This window comes from Bos grunniens, chromosome 9 (genome assembly GCF_055505025.1).
Source record: "Bos grunniens cultivar Pamir isolate PY7600 chromosome 9, Bosgru_T2T1.0, whole genome shotgun sequence".
Taxonomy (NCBI): domain Eukaryota; kingdom Metazoa; phylum Chordata; class Mammalia; order Artiodactyla; family Bovidae; genus Bos; species Bos grunniens.
In genome coordinates, this window is record NC_141173.1 from 83,090,809 (window position 1) to 83,108,455 (window position 17,647).

Sequence of the window (17,647 nt, forward strand, 5' to 3'; positions counted from 1 at the left end):
GGAAGGAATGATGCTAAAGCTGAAACTCCAGTTCTTTGGCCACCTCATGCGAAGAGTTGACTCATTGGGAAAGACTCTGATGCTGGGAGGGACTGGGGGCAGGAGGAGAAGGGGACGACAGAGGATGAGATGGCTGGATTGCATCACCGACTCAATGGATGTGAGTCTGAGTGAACTCTGGGAGTTGGTGATGGACAGGGAGGCCTGGCGTGCTGCGATTCATGGGGTCGCAAAGAATTGGACACGACTGAGCAACTGATCTGATCTGATCTGAACCCTTCTACATTTGCATTCTGAACCTATCAGCACAAGTATTGTTTAGAAATCTTTGGGAAGAATTGGCCCTTCATAGGAAAGGGGGTCACTTCTCATTTTAAAAAAAGAGGGAAGCAGATAACATGGCAGATGCAGGGAACTTACTGATTTAGAGGTGGGAAGATGAAGGAAATCTAGTCTGATGATTTTTAGTTTTTTAGATGAAGTGTGAGCTAGAGTTAAATGATACTAAGACAGGCGGGGAAATTTACTTAGGTTTGGGGAGTGAGACGGCGGCGGTAATTGTTGCCTTGGGCTCTGGGAAGCACTTTATTAGGGAATGTAGTGCATTTGCCAGCACTTGGACATTTGAGGTTTGAAGTCAAACATTTAAAGTAAAATCAGTCTGTTGAGTGATTTTCTCCAGCTGTATTCATGTGCAGCTGCTCTGGTCCAGAGAAGACAAGTAATTGAGCTGATCCATGCTTCGGTTTTGCCAGGAGTGAGAGAAGCAAGGGAGATGAGGTTGTTTGTAATGATTATAATGATGGACCTCAGACTCAAATGTAGACAGCTTCATCAGAAATATTTTAAAACCTCAATCGTGCAAGTACACGTCCATATTAAGAACTCAGGCTTAAAATCAGACCATCTGGGTTCAAATTCCATTTCTACTATTTACAAACTATGACCTTGAACAAGTTATCTAAGTTTTTCCTAGGTTCATTTATTTGTAAAGTGGGGATAATATTGGCACCGAACTCAGAATTATTGTTTGGTTTTGAATTTATATATAGAAAGAGTTTAGGAGAGTACTTGGTATAAATTGCGCATTCAAATAATAGGCCATTACTGTAATTAATGTCACATATCCTCACCTAGTGTATTAAGTTTTCCTGTGTATAGCAATTGGGCTTCCCAAGTGTCACAATGGTGAAGAATCTACCTGCCAATGCAAGAGACGCAAGGGACGCAGGTTTGATCTCTGTGTCGGGAAGATACCCTGCAGTGGGAAATGGCAACCCACTCCAGTATTCTTGCCTGGGAAATTCCATAGATAAAGGAGCCTGGCAGGCTACAGTCCATGGAATTGCAAGGAGTCAGACACAACTGAGCACACGTGTACACGTGTACCACGAAGAAGAAATATTTCTCTTTCTGTGATTGTCTTAGCCAGAGCATTATATTCTCACACACATTTATATTTTACTTTTATATTTTTAATTAGCTAACTCACCTATAATGCTTTTCTCTTATATATGTTACTCAGTCATATCTGGCTTTTTTCGACCCCATGGACTGTAGCCCACCAGGCTCCTCTGTCTGTAGAATTTTCCAGGCCAAGAATACTGGAGTGGGGTGCCATTTCCTTCTCCAGGGGATCTTCCCAACCCAGGGATCAAACCTATGTCTCCTACATTGGCAGGGAATTCTTTACCACTGCACCACTTGGGAAGCTTTTTCTCTTATAAGCCTTTATAATTAAAATTGGAATGGAATGATAAATAGCAAACCCCACAAAATCCAGTTTCAAACATTAAATTAGATAGATAAGTAACAAGAAAGTGTGTGTTGGTTTTTGAATATCCAGCATCCCATCTTATCATTTTTTAATGAAAAAAATGAGACCACTCTAATGAGAACAAATGGGTTCAACAGATATCTTCCCCAGAGCAGTCTTTGCCTAGAAATCAGTATCATATTGGTGTTATTTGTAAATTGCTATTGGTTCATTATATTATATACTGGGCAAGTGTTGTGGCCCAACAGTTTTTGTCTTCTCTTCATTGGTGCACAGTCTTATATGCATTTACCTTTCTGTGGCTTGTGAGAACACATTATGAATAATAATAGCTAGAAGCATATGCTACTTATTAACCATACTGGTTTAATATTTCATCAAAGTCCATAAAATATAGAGTCATATGTTGTCCAAACTGGAACACTTAAGGATACTGGGACACTTTAATATATGTGACAGCAGGTATAATACAGGACTGTCCCAAGTTTTGAAGGATAATTTAAAAAATTAGGTAATGGAGATCTAATGCACAATACAGTGATTTATAGACACCGATACTGCATGATAAGTGCCTCCCAGGTGGCAAGGTAAAGTGTCTGCCTGCAGTGCGGGAGACCCAGGTTTGATCTCTGGGTTGGGAAGATCCCCTGGAGAAGGAAATGGCAACCCACTCCAGTACTCTTGCCTGGAAAATTCCATGGACAGAGGAGCCTGGTAGGCTATAGTCCATGAGGTCAGACATGACATGACTGAGCGACTTCACTTTCACTGTAGGATAAATTTGAAAGTTGCTGAGACTAGACTTTAAATGTTCTTACCACAAAAAGAGGAAATGATGATTGTGTGATGTGATGATGGTGTTAGATAATGGTATAGCGGTAATCATATTGCAGTATACAAATACATCAAACCGACACGCTGTACACCTTAAACTTATACAGTGTTGTATGTTACTTGTGTCATGGTCCAGGTGCGGGTTGGAAGAGACTTTCCAGGCATGAGACAGAAGGAGAGGGAAATAAAGCTTATTAGAATGGGAGATGCTGTTAGAACAGTGGGCCAGCGAGAACCGACATTGAGTGGGGGTCCTTAGTCCACTTTTATACCCAGGGTACAAGGAGTGGGACAGGGGTCTTGTAGATCATTTGCTGATTGGATGAGGCATGTATACTGGGTCGGGGAAGAGTAAGACAAATACTTTCTCCTTATGGGGCAGGAGGGGAGACAGTTTATACTGCTCAGGAAGACCTGAAATCCATTAATAGTTACAACATGGTGGGAGGGAGGGCCATAAGGGTCTGGTTTTTCCATTCCTGCATTCCAAGAACCTCCTTGGTTTTATCTGCTCTTTCATCCTTGAGACACCACAAATTGTATCTCAATTAAAAATTTTTTAATTTTAAAATTTAAATATATAAAATAAAATTTAAACTATGGAAAACCTTGACTTGTACAAATATAAAAAGAGCATTCAGTAAATAATAAGAGAATGGATAAGAAGTTCTAGCAGGTTCCAAGGAGAATACTAAATATTAGTCTTTATAGTTAAGTAAGGCATGCTGAAATGAATTAACAATGGATGCAAAGCTGACAGACTGGTCAGTATCCATCAGGACAATAATCAGTTGCATTCGAGTGGACACAATTTGCATTTCTGTGGACAAAAATATCATTTGCATTACTATCGGTTTTCTTCATTTTGTGGAGTTTAAAATAGCTTAAAGATAATCACAGCTACACAGGTGTATCACTCACTAATTTCTGGCCCACATCAAAGGCCTTCACAGTTTTCCCTGATGCGAGCAGGCTAGGCACCTGCTTAGTTATATGTCATATATTCTTGCTGTTGTTTGCATCACATGATCTGGACTTAACTCCTAATTGCTGCTTTGGTGGATTTTTTGATTTTTCATTTATTCTTAGACTCCTGTGTTGGTTCCCTCTTAAAATGAGGATTTTTAGTAACAAAATTTGAATTTTATTTTACAGTTTGTCAAGTTGTACAATATTAAGTTCTACTCCTTTTTCATATTTGAGATTGGCCAGAACCTAAACTGTTGTTATTTTGGGGGGGAAATGCTACTTTTATTCTGTTTTGGTTGCCTCCTCTGGGAGGACTGGAAGCATTTTGGCAGGAGGAACTGAGCAATCTGCAGCTGTTCAAATACTTTGAGCCTTTGGATTGATTGTGGATTTTGCTTTAAAACCCTCCCCCCACTTTAAAAAAAAAAAGAGTGAAAGAAAACCCAACAATCAATTGCATCTACTACTTAAAAAAAAAAAAAACTGTTGTTTGGTAAGCTGCAATTTTACTTTTGTAACCAGAGGCTGTGTTTATTTTCAGCTTTGGCAGTTCTGCCTAATGAATCAACTGGTATTGAATTCACAAGGGGAGGTGCCGTTTCCCGCCCTCCATCTGTTTGCCAAATGTGTGTGTTCCCTCACCTCGTGGTGGTGGCTTCAACTAAAAAGAGCCATTAGCAAGGGGGTGTTCTCACTGATTCCTCAGTCCTCTGTCTGATTGCTTGCTGGTATTTTTCCCTTGTGGTTCCATAGAGGTTGTTTGCCAAAGCACCACACTTGTGATTCTAGAGAAAGTGTGTGTTTGTTTGTTGTTTAGTTATAAGTTTGGCTCTGCATTACTTATAGTTTTAGTTTGATTCTTGAGCCTTGGTTTGGTCCTTCACGATGGGGTGTCCGTCTCTAAGCGGTAGTGTTGCCATGGGGATTGAAATTACTCCAAAGAGGAGACAAGAGCTCGAGTGAATCCTAGTAGGCTGTCTTAAAAACTGGGAGCCTGTGATGAATTTCTGTGGATTGTACTCTATTTTCAGCAAATCCTTCTTTAATTCTTTTTCTTCCCTTTTCTTTTAAAATTCTTATTGGTAATAGGGAGGAAGCTGTTTTATTAGCAAAATTTGGAGGTATCTTTTTCATGTTTTACTTTCATTTGTATTAGGAGTCTTTTAGGTCAGTACTTCTTGAATGTGCTTATTAATCACTTGAGATTTTGATGAGATGAAGATTGTGATTCAGTCAAATTAGAAATCTGAGATTTTGCATTTCAATTCAGCACAGGCCACACTATGAACAGTAAAAAAAAAAAAAACCTCAGGGCACATAACTTTGGTACCTTTTCCATGGTCTTTGGAATAATTTAGATAGTCAAAGGGTAGAATGATTTGGTTGGTATTTAGTACCAAGGTGTTTGGAGATATTTGCCTTCACACTGGTATCAGGAACCAGGTAAAGGAGTCAGACAACTTTCTAACTCTTCCCAAGACAGACCTTCACATTGAACATATGTTATTTTGTTTGAGATTTTGAAATTTCTAAGACATTTTACATATCCAATTTCAAATCTAAACTTGAAATTTTTTCCAAAGTAAAGTATGAGTTATTTGGGAGTTTTATTACTTGTGTACAAAAACACTGATTATGTTCTTTTTCCAGTGACATGCCTCACTTCTTGATATATTACTTAGGCTTTAAAAATAATTTCCCTGACATTTGATTGTATGACTATTTTAATATCACTGTCTCTTGTGTACTGTGCGATTTTATTTAGCCTACTAAACAGTTTTATAAGAACTGAGTGTTATCTAAGAAGTCTTTTGAGTACTATTAAATGTTATTACTCTATTCTGACGTAGATAATGAACAGTAAACTATTTTAAATAAGGCCACTGACCCACTGAAGAACTGTTCACCACATACACACACAAAGAAGGAACCTAATTTAAGCTGTGCATTGATCTGTATTACCCTCACCTTATTCCCCCAAACTTCTAATTAGTTTTGGAAGTTACTGAAAAAGACAAGGTACAAAAACTTGCTTTTAAAGCAAAGGATAAGGATCATGAAAAAAAACAGTTCAATACTTATAAAAAATACTGGCTAACTGGAGGAGGCTGAAAGAAGAGTATGAAATTAAAATGGCAAAAGAGAAATCCATATGTAAGGAGAGTGAAGAATCTAGATGTTCATGAAGAGCATGTCAGGGAAGAGAAACAACTTTTTCTCCACTCTCTTAGGTTCAGTTATTGGGGGCCTATGAATTAAGATGACAAAGGACCAATTTGCAGGAGAAAAGAGTTTATTTATGAATGCAATCTGCATACAGTGATGAGTAACTCAAAAAAGTGGTTAGAATTTAGGGCTTATATACCCAATGCAGTAGGGGAAAAGAACTGGGTAGAGAAAGGCTCTTATGAGAAGACCCAGTAGGTTTCTTTAGGAAACACACGTGTTTCTTGAGGAGAACAAACATGAGATAAGAACGTTTGTGATAATATTTGTTTGTGCAGGTGTGAGTGTTTTTTTCTGTTATTTTCATAGTCCTGAAACTCTTGGAGAGCCTTGTTTCCCAGAAGATACTACTTTAAGCCAGATAAAGGAAGCTCTGACAAAGCTTCTTGCTCCATTTGTTGATTCTCAGATGTCTTCAACTTAAGATAATCTTTGTGCTAATCTTTGTACTCTAAGGGTGTGAGGTCTGAGTGAATCCCCACAGGAGAAGAGGGCACATTTACAGTGAAGAAGGAAAGACTTGAGGCTAAAGAGGAGGAAGACTCAGTGGATTGTGTGATGGAGGTGTTATTCACAGTTCTCCTCATTTCCCTCTTTGGAAATTTGATTAGCACTCCTAAAGTTAAACGACTCTTCAGAGCACTTCTGCTCTCAGAGAATTTATTCTGAATGAGAATCTACATCAGCCGGACACAGGTAGTTATTTTGGAGCCTACACCTGTCTGGCCGCCTCAAGCCTGAGGCTCCAGGGTCCGTGACAGTCACATTTTATACCTAGGTTTTAATCTTTAGCTGTAATTCTTTTTGAAACAGATAAAGCATATTTATTCATCTATACTGTCATGATATAATTGCTCAAACAAAAATCTAATGTTGTTTCATGTAAGTATTAGGTTGGCCAAAGTGTTCATTTGGGTTTCCATAAGATGTTACAGAAAAACCCAGATGAGCTTTTTGGCCAGAACAATAATAACTGGGCCACATAATAACTGGAAAAACCCAAACAAGCTTTTTGGCCAAAACATTAATAAGCCTAAGTGATCCATCAAGGGGATAATTTTGTATGTATTCTTAAAAATTTGAATAAGAATTCACTTTGCGTATTTTCTGTGTGGCAATTACTATTTTATACAGTCTTTTATTTAGATGTATTATTTTTTTTTTCCTAGTCATCAAACACAGACTACCTGTTGGGATCATCCTAAAATGACCGAACTCTTTCAATCCCTTGGTGAGTGTTATTTTAGTTAATAGTAATTAATTGTCTTCAACAACTGAGAATTGTATTCTTAAATGGATTCTAGTCACCAGTTTTCCTTACATGGCATATTATGTTTACAGGACCAAGTCACAGGCATGTAAAAGCAGTTGAATTTCTAAGGGCAAAGCAGTAAACAGATTTTACTTTTCTTAAGAGAACGTATGGCTCACAATAGCATGAACTCAAGAAGGCTGATTTTAAAAGAAGTATAATTGGTTTCACCTCCCTCATATTGTATCATCTTAAGCTTCAGCTTTGTGTGAAAACAAAAACAATAGAGTACAGCAGCCTGTAATCCACTGCTTCATATTTACTTTTTGCTCACTGTTTATTTATTAAATATTATTAAATTAGCTTGTCTAATTTCATTTTGTCTAAGTGATCATTAAAAGCTAAATTCACTTTAATAAAAATGCATGAGAACACGTGAGATGAGAATCCTAACATTGTAGATTTCCAGTAGAATATGGCTGTGAGCTGATTATTATTACTGCTTCTCGTAGGTCATTCCAATGGCTTTGAAAGAATTTTCTTAGAGGGGATCTAAAGTGCCATTGGAGAAGGCGAGTGGCACCCCAAGGCGCTCATTCGCACTGCCATTTCAGCAAGGAGGGGGCACTCCTTTTATCTCTTTATATACCAGGCTTCTGTGTAAGCTTTCTCTTGGATGAGTGAGGACAGTTACAAAGGTTGAACGAACAAAAGACAAACCACTGGATTGTTTTAGTTTGTAAAATGAGCACGCCAGTGTTAAGAATTAGAGACTAACTCTTCTAATCTCTCTTATGGATACTCTATCTTTAGAAGACAAAGATAGAAGTTCCAGTGTCTTTTTTTCTCAATTTGATGCTAAATCTTTCAGGTTTTTTTAATTAAGATAATAGATAACATTACATTAGTTTCAGGTGTACAACATAATGATTTGATATTTTTATATATTGTGAAATGATCACCATGTAGGTCTAGCTAACATCCATCATCAAACATAGTTACATAATTCTTTTTCTTGTGATGAGAATTTATAAGATCTGTTCATTTGGCAACTTTTGAATAGGCAATATGGTATTATTAACTGGAGTTAATCTATTATTTCTAAAGGTTTGAATATTGATTATTGTACAATTTTAACCAGATGGATTAAAGGGTGGAAGAAGCAAATAGAGCAGGACAGAAGGAGTATAGAAATAAGACTAGCTTTGCGAGTAGTGAGATGGACAGCCTAGGTGGCAGAAAACTGATTGTCCTTGTGGGGAAATGCCCTGGAAGAGAATCCCTCTTAGCAGTAGAGAAGGCAGCCTATGGTGTGATGAACATTTAATTATTTTCTTATAAACGCTGTGAATTTTAGGAAAAGACCTTTTCATGTGAAAAGACATAGTAATTTTCCATCATTGAAGGGAACAGATATATTCTTGCCATTCAATGTAAGTTAGACAATCCTAAGCACGCTTTTTGAATGTTCCATTTTCCATTTCAGCTGACCTGAATAACGTACGTTTCTCTGCCTACCGTACAGCCATCAAAATCCGAAGACTCCAAAAAGCACTATGTTGTGAGTTTATTCTGCCAGAGTGAATCACTCTGCTGTTTGGATTGCCTTTCTTGTTTTTTGTTTTTTTTTTTTAAGACAAAGATAAATGAAGAGGGTGATGTGTTTGTTGAGTTAATCTGATTTTCAGTGTACCTCCCTCAAGGAGTTGGCTGTGTTTCTGTGAATGCTCTATTATTCGCCCCATCAGCAAGCATGAAGTAGTAAAACAAATGAACATATGCCATTCTCAGTTGGAGAACAAAATTAACCAAAATACAGGAGTCACATAAAAAGCTTTTTCAAAAATTATGCTGCCACCCAATTTAAAAGGATTAAATCAAGGAATTGAAGTAGTAGATCATTGCCTTTTTAGTACTTTGTATTCATCTGTAGGATTCATTTGGAGCATAGGATTTGAAACAGTTTAATTCAGAGCAATCATATAATAAAGAAATACTGAAAAATTATATTCCTGATCCAAATTTGAATTGACCATTGTTGTTCTTCAATCACTAAGTCCTGCCTGACTCTTTGTAACCCCAGGACTGCAGCACGCCAGGCTTCCCTGTCCTTCACCATCTCCAAGAGTTTGTTCATTGAGTCAGGGATGAGATCGTTAGATAGCATGCTATCTAGCATCAGTGATGCTATCTAATGATCTCATCCCTGCCACCCACTTCTTTTGCCTTCAGTCTTTACCAGCATCAGGGTCTTTTCCAGTGAGTCAGCTCTTCACATCAGGTGGCCAAAGTATTGGAGCTTCAGCTTTAGTCCTTCCCATGAATATTCAGGGTTGATTTCCTTTAGGATTGACTGGTTTGATCTCCTTCTGTCCAAGGGGCTCTCAAGAGTCTTCTCCAGCACCACAATTTTGTGTTCATTTAAAGCTCTGTGTTCATGTAACACAGTGTCTTGAAACATTTAATATTATCAATATGAACTTTAACCTGTAGAGACTATGTTCATAATGGTAATCTATGATAATTTGGGGTTTCCCTTATAGCTCAGTTGGTAAAGAATCTGCCTGCAGTGCAGGAGACCTGGGTTCAATCCCTGAGTTGGGAAGATCCCCTGGAGAAGGAAATGGCAACCCACTCCAGTATCCTTGTCTGGAAAATCTCATGGACAGAGAAGCCTGGTGGGCTGCAATCCATGGGGTCGCAAAAAGTCAGCCATGACTGAGTGACTAACACACACACATGATAGTTTTACTAAAGGCTTATTCCTTTTCCCATAACCCAAATTTAAGTATCAATATGAATGCTTTGCAACAGAGTATAGATTCATGCTATCTGCATTCTATCTGTAGCTTCTATTCTATAGCTTTAATGATTGAGTCTACTCAAAGAACTTTTAGGCCTTATCAGGTAGTTAATATGCAAAGTGACATGTGCCTTTATGTTTATAACAGCATAACTTGAATAATGCCAAATATTCTTGTTGCTACCTTTTGTTAACAGTTGTTGTATGTCTAGGCCATTCAGTGAAGCTTTGCAGGTTACCCTTAGAAATGATATATTACAGTTAAAAATCTGCTAGGTCAGTAGAAATGAAAAGTACAGTTTAAGCTGGTTATGTGAGGAGAGTTGAGGAAAGAGATGTGTAGAACCATTCCAAGAAAATATAGCAAGGCAAAGCTTTAGAATAAGAAACACTTAAGCTATGTTTGGGCTTCCCTGGTGGCTCAGCTGGTAAAGAACGCACCTGCCAATGCAGGATATGCAAGAGATGTAGTTTCAGTCCCTGGGTTGGGAAGATCTCCTGGAGAAGAGAATGGCAATGCAGTCCAGTATTCTTGCCTAGAAAATCCCCTGAACAGAGGAGTCTGGCGAGCTACAGTCCATGGGTCACAAAGAGTTGGACCCAACTGAGCGACTAATGTGGTGGAAGCTACATGTGGAAGAGCTGTCTGAAGGGCTGAAAAAACCTCCAAGTGACGCGATAGGCAAGAGGCTGACATGGTCTGGAAGCCCATCATCCTCAGAGCGCCAAAGATGATTGGCAGATTGTAGCAGTCACAGCAAGGATGGCAGAATGACCAGTTCCCAAATAGAAAGCCTGCGCACTCTGGCTGGTGATCTGTATGTTCAGCCGGAAGGGAATAGGAAGTGAACTGGGAGCACACAGAAGGAATTTTAGGGAGCTCAGTCAGGCCAGGGTGCCAACAGTTTTGAAAGAGGCTCAGCTGCATGTCTGGTGTCCAGCTGACAGACCTGGAAGGACTTCTCAGGCCGGATGAGCTGTAGAATGAGGACAGATGACTCAGCCACAACATTGCAAGTGGATTCTTTACCAGCTGAGCCATATGGGAAGCCCAAGAATACTGGAGTGGGCAGCCTTTCCCTTCTCCAGGGGATCTTTCCAACCCAGGGATTGAACCCAGGTCTCCCACATTGCAGGTGGATTCTTTACCAGCTGAGCCATATGGGAAGCCCAAGAATACTGGAGTGGGCAGCCTTTCCCTTCTCCAGGTGATCTTCCCAACCCAGGAACTGAACCAGGGTCTCCTGCATTGCAGGCGGATTCTTTACCAACTGAGCTATCAGGGAACCCTCTCCATTGACAGGAGATGGCTTTGTATCACTGTGAACACAGGTACAGTTCTCAGTAATACTTGTGGGCAGATAAACAGATTAAACACATTTACTTGTTTAATTCTGTGGGTTCTCTGAGTCTTAAGGAACAAACTCTCTCCTTCAACTCATCCCTTCAAACTGGAGAGGAGCAGAAGAGACATACCTCCCACCTCTAAACTAAACGACCTTTAGTGACACTCACTTAGAAATGGGCTGGGTTGTGTTTGATTGTGAACGTTCCAGGCGATGTCCTCAGGGCCACCTGGGCTCCACTTTCTCAGCTGTCTCTGCCCCATTGAGCTCCTAGTGGGGCCTTGGCGCCCCTGATCCAGCGCACCTGTTTATGATTAATCTCCTCCTTCCTCTCCCATCTTTTGTGTTTACTTGAAATGCCTTGACCCTTCCTCTGCAATCGTCTGCAACCCTTTATTCCCTTCCAATGCTGTTAAAATTTTACTTCTTTTGGAAACATTTACAAGCTAATCCCACCTGCCTCCAGCTTTTCCAGAACTTTATGATGGCCTGTAACGACTTTCTCTCCCATCAAGCGCCGGTCGCGTGCCTTTGTGTGGCAGATAATGTGAGGAGGATTGCGCCGTCTGCATCAACACCTGCTTTGAGTCAACAGTTGTCTCTCATTCTGTGTAAATCTCCGCCAGCATAGCGTCCTCACAAAGAGGGCATATTGTTGTTGCTACCATTGTTCTTTCATTTATTGGGCTCCAAGATTGGGCAGGGGATAAAACAATAGAGACTTGGTTCCCACACTCAAGGAATGTAAATTCAGACACAACCCCCCTGCTTACAACAGGTCTTGCTGCCCTCCGCATGGAACGGCTTTTACCTTGGCCAGTCTCTCCATCCTCCTCATTCATCATGGCCCACGGTAGACTCTTGCAGTTCTAGTGGATGCTGAAAGGGCAAGCTTTGTTTTCTGCTCCTCCTGCCTGAAGAGCTCATTCTTTCTTTTTAGGTCCTAGTTTAACTGTCACGCATCTCTAACCAGACTTTCTTGGCTACTCGGCTCCAAATTAGGTCACTCCTGATTTTGCATCTCATAGATTCAGTTCTTTCCTAATGTGACACTTGTTTGTTCTTCAAGCTCTCACAGTGTTATATTTGATGTTTGGATATTTTCTTTATAGATTGAGGTACTATAGAATGCTTTCTGTTTTGCGTAAGTTAGGAGATAGAGCCACTCATGGATGTATGTGTTCAGTTCAGTTCAGTTCAGTTGCTCAGTTGTGTCTGACTCTTTGTGACCCCATGAATCGCAGCACGCCAGGCCTCCCTGTCCATCACCAACTCCCGGAGTTCACTCAAACTCATGTCCATCGAATCGATGATGCCATCCAGCCCTCTCATCCTCTGTGTTAGGCGATATCTAAGATCAAAATACCAAGGGAACAGAGGAAAAGTAAGAGCTCAGGTGAAAGATGATGAAAGCTGAGCGTTGGAGGGGAGATGAGAACACACATTTGTGAGGAGGAGGGAGAACTAAGGACTGGGAGATTTGGTACTTGATAGATTGCAGAGAGTGAAAAGAAAGTGTTAGGGTATCTTGGGAGTTACAGACTGATGATCTATGGACGGTAGTAACAGCCTTGTTGTTCAGTCACTAATTCGTGTCATGTCTAACTCTTTGCAACTCCATGGACTGTAGCATGGCAGACTCCTCTGTCCTCCACTGTCTCCCAGAGTTTGCTCAAATTCATGTCTATTAAGTCAGTGATCTATCGAACCATCTCTGGATTTCTGTGTCATGAAAAGGCAAGACCTTTATTTGCACGTATTAAGGTGGAGATTCCTGGAAGAAGATAGTATAGCTCCGACTGGGAACAAAGCAGCAGGAATGTGGATTGGATATTCAAGCAGGAGATGAGAAAGAGCATCTAGAGTCTTCCAGAGAGAAGTAATAACTGCAGTAATGAAAGTGAACGAGAGCATCAGACTTATAGAGGGAAAGGGCAGACATGAGACCTGGAGCACCACTGACACTTCTGAGATGTCTGGGGAAGAGGAGCCAGGAAGGGTGCTATGAAGGGATGGTTAAACATGTCAAGAGGAGGAGAGCCATAGAAGCCCAAGGTCAGATGCGAAGCAGTATGTGTTTTTGCAGAACCGAAGAAAGGTGATCCAATTCCATTCAACCCCCTTTGCTTCATTGTGGGTTTAAAGAAAAGCCTTAAAGTTGGTAGAAAATGATTCTTCTGTTTATTTCATTTGCTGCATGACTGAGCTGTCATTTGTCTCTCTTTGAAAAGAAAAAATCATCATTTTCTGTGATTTAAATGTAGTCTGTCGTTAAAGGTACCTAAATGTGACACACTTCAGGGAAATGTATTCCTGGCTTAGGCACTAAGGTAAAGTGTCAGAATAAATCACTGAAAATTGAAGACATGGTCGTCTGTGGGATGTGGCAAATCACTGTCACAGCTACAAAGTGTATCACAAAGGAGGCTTTTCTAGAAGAAATTCAAGGACAACCTGATCCAGGAAATGGTCTTTTTGGAATTTGGTCTTTTGTCACTTCATGCCATGTGGGAATGTAATAGCAATGCTATGTTGCTGGCAAAATTAGTGCTGGAATTCAGAAAACTTAGAACATTTTGGCAGTATCTGAATATGTTTCTCTGTGTCTGTGTGGAATTATAGTTCTATGGCTCTGTCATTTATTAGGCACTTCTCTTTGTCAAGCACTCTGAAGAACAAATTTGAATTTTACTCCTGTCCTCTTCAAGGTTATAATTGAAAATAGTGTACAGTGCCAAGAAATGGGGTAAAAATGACGATGAAAATTCTAGATGGTTCTTTATGTTTTTTTCTGACACCATCTAGAATGCGTGACACTTAAACAGGTTACTTTTGTGATTAGCTGACATTTTACTGTCTGAAGGAAATGGATTCATCTTTTATCTAGATGTGTGTGTTTTATATTCTCTCTTTCTCTCTGTTGAAAGAAATGACTTCTCTTTTGATTTAGAAATCATTTTAATCTGTACAATTTTACAGCAGTTCTTTTCCACTGTAGATAGCTTAGGAAAAAAAATAAATCATTCTATGGTGTTTCATAAATGTCTTTAAAAATTCAAAATTAGTGGTTATTCAATGGTTAAAAACAAAAATACAAAGGAAGCTATTTGTTTATTATATTAAACTGTCAGCATAGGTTATATTTTTAAGGGAACAATTTTGTATCATGCACAAAGAAAATTGTTATTTACATATTTAAAAAAAGTTTTCTGAAGCTTATTTTTTTAACGTTAAAAAGTTAAGTATGGTGATAGGGGAAGAATTTTATAATGCAGTAGTTTCCCTGAGCACACCTTAAGTTCACATGGGTTCTGTAACTTTCCAAACCTACAGGTTTAGATTTAGACAGCATCTCCATACTCAATAAATGTATAGATACGTGGTAGTTTGATAATCTAACATGTTTTCCTGTTTTCAGTTAGCTAATGATTGGCTCAAAGTGAATTAAAAGAAAAGATTATGTAAAGTTCTTCTATTTGTCCAAACTGTTCTTCCTGGCCTTGGAGGGCCTCCCCTGGGCCGACATGGCCTGCCCTCTGTGTGTCTGCCTCGCAGTAACCATATGCCCCCCAGCGTGTGACCACACACCATCCATACTGCCATCATCATTTTTTGGAGCTGCCTAGACTTCTTTGAATTCTTGTCTTTTCTCAAGCAATTTTCTCTTCCTGGAATTCTTTCCTTGCTTTACATGAATCTCTTTTATCTATTGTTGAAGGTCCATTTCAAATCCCATCTTCCCAGGGAGCTTTTTCTAGGCTGCTTCTACTCCCCTAGCAGTAATAGCGCTCATAGAAATTGATGTCTTCTCTTAGGGCATTTTTAAAGTTATCAGAATGCTTATCCTCCTTCTCAGACTGGTGATCTTTGAGAGCAGGGCTCTTCTACTTTCTCCTCTGTGCCCACCCTGCATGCTCTAGCACCAGCCATGCCCATGTAGAGGTTCCGTCCATGAAGAGTAAGCAGTGGAAGCAAATACATGAAGAGTCATGGCTGGGTGTCCTGGCCCGTGAGCCTCTTTTCCCCCTACCTAGTTACAAGTTACACATTTGCCAAAGTGTCATGGAAAGCAAACCAGGTTGGGGCCAGATTTTGAGGGCCTTATAAATTAAGCTTGAGCTTCCCAGGTGGTGCTAGTGATAAAGAACCCATTTGCCAGGAGACATAAGAGACATGGGTTTGATACCTGGGTTGGGAAGATCTCCAGGAGGAGGGCACAGCAACCCACTCCAGTATTCTTGCCTGGAGAATCCCATGGACAGAAGAGTCTTGCAGGCTACTGTCCATAGGATTGCAAAGAATTGGACAAACTGAAGCGACTTAGAACATAAATAAGGCTTGACTCAGTAGGCAGTGGAGAGCTATTATTTTTCTACAGAACCTGTTTTAGGAACTAAATATCTTCAGTGAACTTTGTATTTAATCATGTGCATGTGGAGAAACTATTTAAGAATGATCAGTTTCACAGTGATATAAAGAATGAATAGGAGAGTGGTGAGTGGGCTGTTCTCAGGAGTTTGAAAAAGAGCAGTGTCATATTCTAGATGTTCTACCATAAGGAATAGAGCTTCCCAGGTGGTACTGTGGTGAAGAATCTGCCTGCCAATGCAGGAGATGCAAGAGACTCGGGTTAGATCTCTGGGTCGGGAAGATCTCTGTACTCTTACAGTTAGGAAATGGCAATCCATTCCAGTATTCTTGCCTAGAAAATGCCATTGGCAGAGAGGCCTGGTGGGCAACAGTCCATGGGGTCACAAAGAGTCAGATGCGACTGAGGGCACACACACACATACACACACACTCACACACACACACACACACACCCCCCACAAGGAATAGACTTAGAGATTTATGCTTTCCTACACTCAAAAGTACAAAGAGGCTGAAGAGAGGAAAACCAGAAAAATAAAATAGGAAAAACTAATATTCTATAGAGTGAAAAATGAGGTCATATTGAGACATGTCAAGAGTACAGATTCAAAAGTGTGAATGTAAGAGATGTGGATAAAAGAAGAGTTTAGAGATGTAAGAATGGAAATGCTATTTATTTTTTAAAAATTGAAATTAGTTAAAAGGATAGATTCTTAAATTGAAGAATCAAGCTAAAACTCAAGACTGGAAGTGACTTTGTTTCAATGTTGTTATGTAATGTAGTGACTGTACATATTCCTTTTTCTCACCTGACTAGTGGATCTCTTAGAGTTGAATACAACAAATGAAGTTTTCGAACAGCACAAACTGAACCAAAATGATCAGCTTCTTAGTGTTCCAGATGTCATCAACTGTCTGACAACAACTTATGATGGCCTTGAACAAATGCATAAGAATCTGGTCAACGTTCCTCTCTGTGTGGATGTGTGTCTCAACTGGCTACTCAATGTATATGATACGTAAGTTTGCGTTCTTTTCGTTAAAATGTAATCATTGGATGATATTTTTTGATGATGTAAAATATCTGAATTTTTGTAACTGGATTTTTAAGAAAGTACTTTCAAAGTACTTTTCCCAGTGGAAATATTTATGTTAATTGTTGAGAAGGAATGACTTTCCAAAAATTGAGTTCTTAACCAACAATGGAACAAAAAAGAATGTCCATCTACGATTTTAAGATCTTGCTTCAGTTTATAAAGATGGTCAAATTTGTAGTGTTTTTAGTCTCTATGCTGGAGGAAACCTAATGAAAAAAGTCTGATTTCCTTCCTCAATTTTTTATAGTATTTTTTCAAAAGAAAAAATTTAATATTTATTGTTTTGAGTTTACAAATTTATTGGTTCATAATAATCCACTCTGCATTTTTTTTGTATGACTACTTAAGAGCAATTTGGATGGCAGTTAAAAGGATTTAATTTCTCTTTTGGTATTGGCTTTATTTATTGCCATTGTGGTTATGTGTATATATTGTGTTTTAAATAACTTATGCTTTAGGCCACTCTAATATCTGTAATTTAATTAGATACTCAATGTTACAGAGAGAGCACTCCCTACTTCCAGCATGACTCATTTGCCATTAATTTGACTTTCTTGAATGTGACAATGCATTTGTGAAATAATCAATTCTAGAAAGCCCTGCTGTGGGCTGACATTTCTGAAACATTAGGAATTATTCATTCTTCTGGTAGGGGGTTAAAGTATGCAAAGATGAAATAAGAAAATTAGAACTTTTGTTTTTCTCTCAGACTCTGAAAGTTATTTTCCATTAATTAGCTATATGAAAATTTGTGCTTGTCAGTTTTTTATTTGATTTAGAGTGAAAGAAAATAGATGATAGTTCATAAATGCAAGCATCTGATTGATTCTGTATAAGAAGTAAATGATAGTTACAATAGCTTTCAGGATGATTTAATTAAAATTTCATTTATTCTTCTGGTTAGAAAAATCTTTTATCATTCATTACTTACGAATATCATAACAAAGCCTTTTTTAATAATCAAATTGCCAT

The 17,647-nt window shown here is 39.0% G+C and overlaps 1 protein-coding gene across 16 annotated transcripts in view; it reads left to right on the top strand.

Moving 5' to 3' along the window:
• The window catches only part of UTRN (utrophin), a 556,162-nt gene that overhangs the window by 471,490 nt on the left and 67,025 nt on the right, over positions 1-17,647 (top strand). For all 16 annotated transcript variants that reach the window (XM_086318195.1, XM_086318199.1, XM_086318196.1 and 13 more), the window contains 3 exons: positions 6,976-7,037; positions 8,545-8,619; positions 16,396-16,597. In XM_086318195.1, the coding sequence (XP_086174321.1) occupies positions 6,976-7,037; positions 8,545-8,619; positions 16,396-16,597 (339 nt within the window). The remainder of the gene's footprint in view (positions 1-6,975; positions 7,038-8,544; positions 8,620-16,395; positions 16,598-17,647) is intronic.